This window comes from Chaetodon trifascialis, chromosome 22 (genome assembly GCF_039877785.1).
Source record: "Chaetodon trifascialis isolate fChaTrf1 chromosome 22, fChaTrf1.hap1, whole genome shotgun sequence".
NCBI classification, from domain to species: Eukaryota; Metazoa; Chordata; class Actinopteri; order Chaetodontiformes; family Chaetodontidae; genus Chaetodon; species Chaetodon trifascialis.
In genome coordinates, this window is record NC_092077.1 from 15,978,229 (window position 1) to 15,990,646 (window position 12,418).

At 45.8% G+C, this 12,418-nt stretch overlaps 1 protein-coding gene across 1 annotated transcript in view; it reads right to left on the bottom strand.

Moving 5' to 3' along the window:
- Nucleotides 1–12,418, bottom strand: part of magi2a (membrane associated guanylate kinase, WW and PDZ domain containing 2a) — a 203,351-nt gene that overhangs the window by 130,993 nt on the left and 59,940 nt on the right. Inside the window, exon 2 of the mRNA XM_070991682.1 lies at nt 11,564–11,680. Coding sequence (XP_070847783.1) covers nt 11,564–11,680 — 117 coding nt within the window. The remainder of the gene's footprint in view (nt 1–11,563; nt 11,681–12,418) is intronic.

Here is a 12,418-nt window from a genome sequence, read left to right on the forward strand (position 1 = left end):
AAAACAAAGCAAACACAATCGAGGAGAGGAGAGGAGAGAGGAGGAGGGGGCGGTGAAGGAGGGAGGCAAGGGAGAGCCGAGGCAAATACACTGCCATGCATTTTTCCTTCAGTAAACTGTGAGGCAGAGGAGGAAGAAGAGGAAATAGCTCAAAGTTTTCCGCGGTGGAAGAATGTGCAGTTTATCAAAACTACCGGGGCAGAAGAAAATGTCACTGCGAAAAACAAGTGCTAGCACGCATTTTGTGGAATCGGGTGATAACATGAAAATTCAACAACTGCCTGTTTTGCCTCTTAATGCTGTCCAGTGGAGAGATTCTGGGCCACAGCAGGATTACAGTGAAACACAGTCCAACCGAGAAAAACAAGATAAACAAAAGCACTTCTGAGAGATAAGTTGGTGTACAGAGTGAGAAAAGCTGATCTGGCAGCTCTCGCTGCTGATCAGCGTTGAGTGTTCGATTCACCGCTGGCACGGCATATTGGAGACTGACATGACTATGAGATATCTGAGGCCTTGAACGTCACACTAGTGTTGATGCTAGCGCCATGACTTCAAGCATTTTGGCTTGGCTCCACACCAGGACGGCAGGGTTGCCAGGTTGGGAGAAACATACCAGGAAATACTTTGTATTACCTATAAACCCTGTTAAACTTTTAAGAAAACCCTTCCCGTGTGCCCACTTTCTCTTTTTACATGGTTTTATAGCAAAATGGAAATAAACAGGATTCACACTGCTGATCTCCTGTATCCAGCTGAGTTCACTTGAGTCAGACTTTAGAAAGCTCCTCCAGAGATATTACACAGCTGTTCAGGCTGTGGAGCTCCATGTGACTTTGGCATGTATAAAACAGCCCCAGGATTACTCAGTTATTGCCACTTTCAGTCCTCGGTGAGAGCCCGTGAAGAAGACTCAGTCACTGGTTACTCTGTCTTCTTGTCTCCATCAACAAAGTGCCTGAATCTGAACTTTGAGAATGCTACTGTATGATGTCATCTTGTTTGAAGATAAGATGAAACATTAATCACCGCTGTGGGCCAACTGGGCCATTACTGCGACAAAAACAGGACATAGCAGATAACAAAACAAACAGGATTGAGCTAACGTGAATAAATGATCAAAGATGCCGCAAACGTGTATTATCTGTGTGCTGTTGACCCTAACATGTGACCAACATGCTGATTTTAAGATATTATTTTGCTTGACAGGGACATCCACTACATTGTACCGGGCACTTGAGACTAAAACCCACGTGAGCAGCCTGTTTCTCATGCAAACTGAACCCGTGTCAGTCGAGACCGGAGCTCCAACATCAAAGACGTTGCGGCAAGTTTCAATCTGTCCGATTCACTGCATATTACTTACTATGCCATTTCAGGTAAGTGCGCACACTTCCTGGCATAATATCATTATCTTTCAAATTGAATACTTGTAGTGTCAAGCTTATTTACGCTGCTCGCAGCAAATAATGACACAGACAATCTGACATTAAGATAGCTTTGCCTCATTCAGCAGGTCACAGTTTGAGATAGCGTAGCAGCCTCTGCACATCCAATTCCCCGTCCCACTGATGTGGCAAAGGTGGAACATTTCATTAAGGGCTTGGATAAACAGAAAGAGAGCTCTGATATGTCTGTGTGAGCACGCTGCCTAAGCAGACTAAGCAGTTGTCTTGCTATTACCTAAAGCCACAGAGAGCAGCGGTGACACAGATTGGATCTCTGATTGCAGAGACCTCCCAGGCTGAGTTTTTGCTTGAATATTACACAGACCGGACGGTCAAAATCAGCCCAGGCTGCAGGACATTTGCAAGTTTCTGGCTCTCTGGCCCGTGTTCGGCCCGGGTGACGGCTGCAGCGTCCCAGCTCATCTGACCGGACTTGATGGAAAAACACAGGGGAGCAAAGATGAAGAGCAGAACAAATATTTTCTTCAAAAAGGAAGAGACCTGGCTGATGGACAGAGGAGGAAGGCTTTTTCTTTGGAAAGAAATTAGATATGAGAGAGCACCTTAGCCTTAGAAACTTGAGCAAAAAAATAAGCACTGAAATTGGTTTTGAAAAAAAAAAAAAAAAAAAAAAAATTCCTGCTTTGCCCTGTTCCCGTTTCTCAGTCCCTTCCTCCTCCTTGGCTTTAGCATCCAAGAGAAGCCAATTACTCATACAGCCCCAGTAATTAGCATGAGGGATGGCAAAGCCTAATGCTGCTAAGACTAGAGAATTGTGACAGTGAAACTGTCTCTAATGAGACAGACCCTGGGGATTGTCTTCTCTCGTCTCTGGCTTCGCTGACTGCTCCGGTCCCTGCGTTGGATGGAGTTAATCACTACAACTGAAACTGTGTCGTTCTCAAGATCATCGTATCGCAGCGGGGAGGCAGGTGGGAGGCAGCGACAGAAGTAAGAAGGGAATTACCATGGGAGAAGATGTTTACACAGGGCGGTTTACAAAAAACCATCCTGGTCATGCTTTCCGCTTCTCTCATGCCAGCAAATACAGGAACAGACAAATAAGGACAAAATCACTTCCAAATAGTGAGACAGATACACGCAACGGCACGAATGCATCTGTTGGGCTGACGAAGAGGGAAGCTTTAACCTATCGTCCAGTCTCACAATGTGCAGGCTCGGAAAGTTTCTGGTTTTGGTGCATTAATTTTTATTAAAAAATTGTTTCAATCATGGTATAATCACATACAAAGTAAACACATGTAACACATAGTGGCTGTTTCAGGGGAACGTGACAAGTTGTAAAGACAACGTCAGCTGCCAGCTGCCATTTAAGCAGCTCTGTGGATAGAAATGAGAAGCTGCTTTAGTCTACGCTGCCTGAAATGCAGGACCCATTGTTTCAAATATTACCAACCCTTTAGCTGCACTGAACACGTAACGTATGCAGACCTTTCACAGAGATCCGCTCCACAAAGGTAAAAACAGTACTCTACGTCCTGTTTCAAGGAAAATCATATCACACCTCCCCTTCAGGGCAGGGTAAGCGAGACTCAAAATCCTTTACTCGAATCATTGGTCACAATGTAACAGGAGTCGCATGCTGTTCTTGATAAACACCCCGAAGTCTAATCTCTGCTGTGCCATTGTTTAAAAAGGAGGAGAAAAATCTTGTGTGAAGTTAAGGCTGAGTTTAAAGCGACGGGCCGAGGGCTGCGGTTCCATTTACCTCCACGGAGATAAGGCCGGCACATTCGCAGCTCGGTGCTGACGGTTTGTACGGAGCACCTCTCCGCGCTGTCCTGCCAAAATGGATATCGAGCATTTAGAGGAAAGATAGCGCTACGAGCACAGCTTGGAAAAACAGCACTCGAGGAACAGTTAATGAAAGGGATTTCTCCACCTGCGAGTTCAATCGCTTTTTTCGACACTGGGTGAAAAGGATGGAGGCAATCACTGCGGTCGCCCACAGGAGAGAGGGGAAAGAACAGTCCCGTGGCTCGCTCGCTGCGGTGACATATTGTTCTTTTTAATATGAGTGCATCGTCTGAAAATGCAACTAAGGTGGCTGAATTTCCACAGTAAAAACAGCTGAGGTTGTTATCAATCGCGCACTGCTCCACATGTAACTTGTTGGACATGTTGTACATTAACACACTGTGCCTCACAGCAACGTCCCACCTCTGATTGGCTGAGCCAAACTTTCCCTCTTTGCGCCCACGGCTCTGTGGTGACAGCACCGTGTGAATAAGACGTACTTAGACTACTCCTTGTGGACACAATTAAGCAAGTCGAAGTCCAATTTTTACTCTCCTACCAGCCGGTTTGTGATTATCTCCACTTCCCGATTTAAGGGCGCTGTCGTTTCCTATCACGAACACCTCGCAGACGTATTCCCAGAAAAGCCAGCGGGGACCGTCACATGTCACGAGGAGGTGCAGCGGAGCTCCACGGAGATCGCATTAGCTCTCATTCAACAAGACGAACTTAATGATTTGGTACGGAGAAAGTGCGGAGAGTGGCTCAGATGTTGCAAATAAAGAAGAAAGTGTGTAAATAAAATATATCTTCAGATTAGTGTCAGAACCTGAAGTTGCAGAACTCTCTGAGAAGGATCAAGGTCTCACAGTTCTCCCTGCATCTCTTTCATTCCCCCAAAGACATAAGATCATTATATCAAGGAGATGCAGGAAGCTCCCACGACAGCATCACGGTGAGGTGACTGCAGGCGGGCACCTGATGGATTAGTCTATGTGACACCATTACTGGACTGACAAGGGTAGAGGACAGCCGGAGTTTGAAGGTTGGGGGGGTGGGGGTGGGGGGGGGTCGTCTTTGTGCGATGAAGGCCAATTAGAGAGCAAATTTCACACCTCTTCGCCATCACATCTGTAGGCTGCATCTGTCAACGAGCATCCGGCATCCCATCACGCTCACCACCCGGCACATCTGCATCTGTGTCCCGCCCTGTCAGTCAACCCCTCCCACCTCCGTCACCCTCCACCATACACACACACACACACACACACACACACACACACACACACACACACACACACTCACACCTCTCCACCTCCACCTCTCCCTTCCTGGCGCCTGCCTCCTTTCATGAAGACGAGCAGACAGGACATCGCTTCTCAAAGTGACACATTTCTGAAAAAGTCAAGGATCACCGCTTATGCTGCGCTTGATTTTATGAGTTTGAGGAATTCCTCCATTAGACGTGGGTTCAAATCTCACTTCCAGCCCAAAGAGGGAGGAAGTAGACAGACAGGAAATGTAGGGAAATCAGGGAGGAGGAATAAGAAAGCGGGATGAGAGTTTAAGAGGAGTGGAGCCATTGACGCAGACGGGGAGTGGAAACAGTTGCCATGGAAACCCCACCCTGCCTCCAATGAGTCAATGAGTAAGTGAGGAGAGAAAAAAGGGAACAGAGTAAATGGGGGGATGAGAGAAAGTGAGCTTTTGACTAAAGGTATTTTGTCTGACGTGTCTAACCTTTGTCAGAGGGAGAAATATAACAAGACGAGTTAATACGCAAGAAAACAAACAGATGTTTCTGTTTCTCATTCAGCAACACAAAATACAAGCTACGTTTCAGCATCCAGCTCTGTATTCAAAGACTCAACCTCCTGATTCGTCTCTGCGCTGGGCCCCGGCTCAGAGCTCCGCAGTGAGGCCCCCCTCTGTCTGGGCTCCTCTGTGAGGCTCACACTTCTAGGGCTGATTAGGTTTTTTTTTCACAAAGATGCTAAATAATCAATGAAGGGGCAGCGGGGAGCTGTGAGTCTTTTTCATTATCCTGATTATTACTGTCATCCATCAGACATCAGGTTATTAAACAGAAAGGCAGACGTGTGAGAAAATAAGGGAAGAGAGAAGGGTCAGTCACAGGTGCCAGGCACAATTCATGTCTGAAGTCTTTCTGGTTACATTTTGGACTTAAACGAATACAAAAATTTCGTCACGGCCTCAAGTCTCATACAGGCGTACAAGATACCCTTTAGCATCCAGGCACTGGGCTTTCAAACATCCAATAGTCGACATCAGGGTGGATGGATGGGTAAAACATAGGACTTTCACCCAGGAGACTCAGGTTTGTGTCTTGTTTGGAGCCAAAAGTCATCATTGACTCATTTTAGCTCATATGAATTTAAGTGAACTTACTTACTTACTTACAACTGTCACATATGGACATATGTTTATTTTAACTCAAAAGAACCGTTTCACAACATTAACCACATGTAAGCAAAGCTTTGAAGGCTTTCTGGCAGAAGCTGAAGGGTAACTTTTGCTTCTGTATGAGACACAGGAGGGGCGCGACAAAAGTGTTTTGACGACCTTGGAGTGAGAATGGGTTGGATATCTTGTTTATAACATGATAAAAACTCTGATGCACGGCCAAAAAAAGAAAGAAAGAGGTTGCAGGAGGAAAAACCGCTAATGAAAGGAGGAAGTGGAGATAAGGACAGAGCAGCAGATCAGCGGGACAGAAAGTGGGAGACAGACAGAGATGAATATTTCCTGCTATGCCAGAAGACTCCAGGATGAGTAAACCAACAACAGTGTGCATATGGACCTGTAGTTTCTCTCTGTCTCTCTCTCATTAGTAAACACCATCAGCATTGCGCACAGTCGCCCCAGTCATTAAGACAAACTCAATGCCCCCGTGGGCATCAAACTGCCCATTAACTCACAGTCTCAACCACCGCTTCCTGCGATTACAGCATATGTTGTTTGTGCGTGCACGTAAAGGCTAAAGCTCTCCAACACACACACGCACGAACGTAAGGACTTGAAAGGACCGTAATGCAACAAAGCGGTGAAACAGACACGGACTTACACACTTTAAAGACAGATGTGGGAACATCCAATCACACCCTTCATAAACTTTAAGTCTCCATTAGCGGATGTTCACTGTAATGTTCTGGTTTAAGGGTCCCTTCACTGCTATAAACCACTTTGTTCCTTTTTTATATGGTGGCCAAGGTGTTATCAATGGAGCCAATATTCCCAGATGCATCATGGTGTGGGGCTGATGGTAGCCATTACAGTTAGCTGACATGCAGCGTGTCTGTCATCAGAGGTAGCTGTCCTTTTTGGATGAGAGCTATAGTGCATGAACCATTAAGGAAGGTTTTCGCTCACATCTAGTAGTGTCACTGTTTTTTCTGTTGTTTTTTTTTACTTGTACTGTAATCAGTGTCATAGTCACGGCTTGTATCTGAAATCACTGCCCCGTTGATTCAGTCACTTTTCCTTCATAAAAAAGGCTGAATAGTTTAGTCCAGCAGCTCCCAGCCTCTGGATCGAGACCCCCGCATGTTAGATCTGTGGGGTCGAGAGATGATTTACAAGACAGGAAAATGGAAAAAGATTTCTGCCACACAAAGTCAGGCTAGTTTTCCAGACTTTCCTTTCATCTCTGCTGATTTCTTGACAATTACTGGATGATTTCAAGCATTGTTTTGCATTAGCACGGATTAAACAATAGCCCATTAGACTTACAAAACTAGTGTACAGTACATGCGGTGAACACTGCTTTTTTGTTCCACTGTAGGAATTTTTTAGGGCACTAAATGAAATGGCAAAAACCAAACATAGCACACAAAAAGGACTCGTTTCAGACACCGTCATAGTCAGCGTGTAGACAGCCACGTCATTTAGAGGAGGTTGAGAGAAAGGGGAAGGTCGCCGGTTCAACCCCCCGGACAGGCAGGATAAATCTAGGCAGAGAAAAGTGAGAAAGCAGCGCTCGCCCCTCCCTCATTACCACCGCTGAGACGGCCTTGAGCAAAGCCCTTCACCTCAGCAGCTCCAGTAGAGCTGCTCAGTGGCCAGCAGACCAGACTGTGGTTATATGGGCAGCCTCAAGGTGTGACTGTGGTCAGGGCGAAGGAGAGTGTCCCCCTCAGCGAAACGTCCCTGAATAAATAATAATAGGTTAAAAAAAGTGAGCAGCTGACGGAGCATCTCTTCACCTTCTTTACCTGCAGTTGACCTCTTAATCTTCAGCTCTATCATTCACACACAGGCAAAGACAGAAACCATTGCTTGCTCTTCGCTAAGTGCTTTATTGTGTCCAAAGAGCTAAAAGGCTCCGCTCAGAGCATTATGAACAAACGTGTGCCTGAGAGAAGGAAGACGAGAAAGAGCTCAAGAAGAGGACGAATGCAAGAAAGAAACAAATACAATGACTACGACTCAGTGACAAGCAACTCCAGCGGTGACTAATATAACTCTGATGACCCTCTTATTTTATCACATATTTCCACTGCACTGGCACTGCACTTACAATATTTATATTTGATTTAGTATGTGGGGGGAGGCATGATGATTTGCCCAATCCCTTAGTTATTCTAAATGTCTGAAGGCATGCATGTGAAGTCACAAGTTCAGAAATTAGCTTAAATATTTAAAGCTGTTTCCAGATATTTTTCTGCTCAGTTCTGGAGGCTTCAGATGACGGTACACACACAATCACGCGCGCACACTGCCTAGAAATGAGTGTGAAACCATGTGAAAGTTGAATTATAAAAATCTATACATTTAATTGCAGCGTTTTCCAATTCAATTTTACCTAAATAATTCAAGCCTCCTCGATCAGCGTAGCCCACTTAGGAGTCACGACTAGTCTACACACACTTATTCCTCTTTGCTCTCCATCTCCCCTATCAAATCTATGTGGATTACCAGACGATAGGCCTGATTTCACATGGGCTCAGGCTATTAACGCTCTGACCTTGGATTTCAACCAGGCAATTTGTCTAAGAGCTGGCACAGCCTGAGCTGCCCTGGCTGACTCCGTCCAAGATCCACAATTGGTATGGGTGGCAGTAACTCTGCTACTGTCTGCCCATCAGCCTCCATCCCCACCGAAAAATGTCTCTTCTTTACCACTCAAGGGTTATGCTCAAATTGCTGAGATGAACTACTTTGGATCTATCACTTGCGATTCTCTTTTCTCCCTCGGCCCCTAGTCGCACTGAGATTCATCACTTATCATAGATCTCGCCAGGCATCCATGTACAGTTCCGTTTCTAAATTTTAGATAAGCGTTTCCTTCTTCTTCTCCTCTCTGGTGAAGAAGTCATCTTCCTAAATCTCCACATCGCTTGTCGACACATGGCCATTTTAAACTGTGTGATGTATATCTGGATCTGGATAACGACATCCGATCAGAGTTCAAGCTGTCGGACGGCTCGGTTTCTTAAGAGTATAATCATGCTGCACAGATCGCCTGATCACTTCCAAACAAAACTCTGGCACAAAATCAGGAAGTTCAAGTCCATTCTGCACATTTCGTGTTGTGTTTCCATCTAATCTGAAGAACTGTGAAGATCAGATAATCTAGTCTGATGACAGAGACACTTAAAACCTCTCAATGCCTCCTTTTGTGAAACAGTTATGAAACTGACTACATGACTTTGTTTTGACGTCAATTAACATGTTGTCCACAAGTTGTCGCCGCCTCGAGGCTTGTGGCCAATCAGAGACGATCAGTGCAAACTCTGCCTCGATAGGCCCTGGCACAGAAAGCTCTACCTAAGGGGCTTTTAGGGAAGCAGAAACTTTGGCCTTGGAACTAAATTCAGACCCTGGTTCAAAACATGTGAAGCTCTTGAGTTCCCAAAAAGGTTCCAGGGGTCCCTGCAACAGAAATGCAGCTTCCTTTATTCCTATATACTGCATCCTTTCCACTGGGTTATTTTGCTCTCGTCATTTTTTAACTTAATATGACGATTTAAGGTGCATTAGTGTCAATTATGTCTCACCAACCAACATGGACACCATATATTAAAGGAGGACGAGTGATGAAAGCTGTGAAACTGGGGGGAAAAAACAAAAGCCCCCCAAAAATAGCCAAACCACACGAAAATGAAGGAAAATTAGCACCATTTCCACAAATGCGTGTACCCAACATGGATCCCTCCATCCATCAGTTCAGATGTAAAAAGCCCTGCTCAGTCATGACTAGGCCTCTTCCCCTCAGCAGCACTGAGGCCCATTGTTGAAGCTTCATTAATGCACAAATTAACCTCCCCTTACTCTCTCTCTCTGCAACAGTTTATCAGCAGTCCATTTATTTATGTGGTTATCACAGTCTGTATCCCGTCATCACGCCTCCTTCCCCTTTCCCCCCACTCCCTTTCGTGTCTCTCTCCTTCTATTTGTTCTCCTATTTGTTCTCTGTCTTCACTGTTCACCTCTCTCTCTGTCTACAATGCCTCACCGGCAGCGGCTCTGTGAGTGGCTATTAGAGAAAATTATGCTTCTGTTGTTAACAAATAGCTCTTTTTTTTTGATTCCCCCGTTGTATTTTGTTCAGAGAGGGCAATGGAAAAGTGGCTCTGGTGAAATCTGCCTTCTCCTGGCCTTGAAGAACGCACCTCCATTAAGGATTCAGGGGAGAGATAGCCACCAGACAGCTGGGCCTAATGGCAAAGCAAAGCTAATGCAGCGCTAACGCACACACACACACACACACACACACACTATACATAGATGAGAGCTCGTACACACACAAACACCCTTTAATATCACAGCCTACTGAATGACGGCGATGAGCATATGTGCAGCAAACAAATGGCAAATAGGAATCAGAAGAATCTGGATTAAACATCAGTAAATCTAAGCTCATATACAGTAAGTACTGGGGCTTAGGAAGCCTGATAAAGGACACACACACACACACACACACACACACACACACACACACACACACACACACACACACACACACACACACACACACACACACACACACACACACACACACACACACACACACACACACACACACAGAACAGAGCACAGCACAGCACAGCACAGCACAGCACAGCACAGCACAGCACAGAAGACCCAGATAAGCACTGAGTTTGAAATGCTGTCCTGAGCTAAAAACACTGAGTATCAATACCTTAAATCCCTCCAGATGTTGTCCTTGATTGTCCACAATACGGCTAATTAGACACTGAGGGCTGATTTTAAAGGGTGAAACTTGAACCAGCCCTGAAGCAGGGAGCTGACTGCCACCGCAGACAGATCGCTGGGACTTTGGGGGCTGAAGCCAGTGGCAGCAAAGAAAAGCAGCTCATCACACACACACACACCCCCTCAGCTGGAAACCACTTATTCAAGACATACTGTACTTTTAAGAGTGTCTAGAATCATGTCGGGTTGATGAGGAGCAAGAAGCACGGTCGGATTCGCCTCGAGTTGACCCCGCCTTTCTGCGCTCCTGTGAGTACCCTGCTGACCCCGAGTCAAGGCTGAACATAGCAGGTCTGCAGTTTGTTATTTTCCCTGGAGCTCAAGAAACCAGCCAGCACCACCTGACCTCGGGTTTGTTCTGTGTCAATGAGTTTGCAGTAATGTGATACCAAACTTTTGGAAATCTGTTGAGCTTCACTGCTCACTCTTGAGCTTTACGAAACAATCTCAACTCAACATCCACCTAGTCGCTTTCACCAGAGCAAACCATACTCATCACCTGCCATGACTATCAGCATTCTGAGGTGGCACATCTGGTGTATATTCTTAAAGGGCCATTCCACTAATTTTACACATAAAGTTGAGTTTACTCTTCATGAAGAAGACTACTCAGCTTGTGAAAACATGTCTTCTGAGGGCTCCCCTTTTCATACTTGAGAAAAAGTACCCTGATGATGTCATAGTGATGTCATCAAGGGTATATCAGATTGGGCTTGAAACTGAAAATTTCTACCATATAGCCTGTGTTAAAAGCTGCAGGTGTGGGGTTTGATAGAAGCATCGAGGAGAAAGGGACAGTGTAATAAGGGACACATTTGAGTTGCATTGTGGGAAATGTAGGATCGAGCATTTTTGGAGGTTGAACCATGCTAGAGACTCTACTTATATGGTGATACGTGGGTGTCTGCGGCTTCAATTTAGCCCACTCTCTCTTTAATCTGTCTCTCTGAAGTCCCACAGTATTACGGAAGATGACTAGATGGCTGGTTCATCAAATAACCACACAGGGAACTTGAAGCTTTTGGGGCAAGAGTGAAAAATAGCAAAAAGCGCTTCCCTCGAGGAAATGAGTGCAGGTGATAAAGATGTGAGACGAGGAAGGTGAAGACGAAGTAACTCACAGGGGACGGTGCGGAGGTAGAGGTTGTCCCGGATGATCTGCTGCAGCTCGTGGTCCACCGAGCCTTTCTGGAAGCGCAGGTTGAGGTAGTGGCGCAGGTCCTTGTCTATCACGCCCCCTGGAGGAGCACAAGGGGCAGGAATGAGTAATCAGAATCAGACCTTTCCATCAAATCAATCACTCTGACATAACATGAAAGGCTGTAGAGAACTGAAGAAACGGCTTGAGGGAAAAGAAACCTACTCGGGTCTTGATCAGAAATGGGGACAGCTTGATGTGAATTACCCAAAAATTTAAAAAAAAACTGCTTAACTCACACTGTTTTCCAAACTTCAAGAGCAAGCAGAGGAAGCTCAAAACACTGCAGTGACAAATGACCCAGAAATCACCGACAACCACAGTAAACAATTTGAATTCGCTAAATCCCTGCAAACAAACACAGCCAGCGCTAATGAATACGCTCTGCCCTCTCCAGGATTCAGCATCTGTCGAGTGGAGGTGTTCAATGGAGCGGTGGCCAAACACGTGCGGAGGAATGTCTACATGATCACTCGCCGACTCCCCCGGGGGCTGTTTTTACTCCAATCCTCCTCTCCCTCACCCCCACCTGAGCTCCCCTCCCACCCCCCTCTTCCTCTCTGTCTCTCCAGCAGTCCCAGTTGCGTGAATGGACGTCCACTTTAAACCAGTTCATCTTGCTGGCTCAGCAGGACAGAAGATGAAAAAAAAAAAGAAGTGATGGAAGAAGCAACAGAGAAATGGAGGAAGAGGATAAGAGAGATGGAAGGCAAGGGCAAATCCCATGGGGGAGTAGAAAGGGGGAGCAAGCTAAAACAAGCATCCCCCCCTTCTGGAG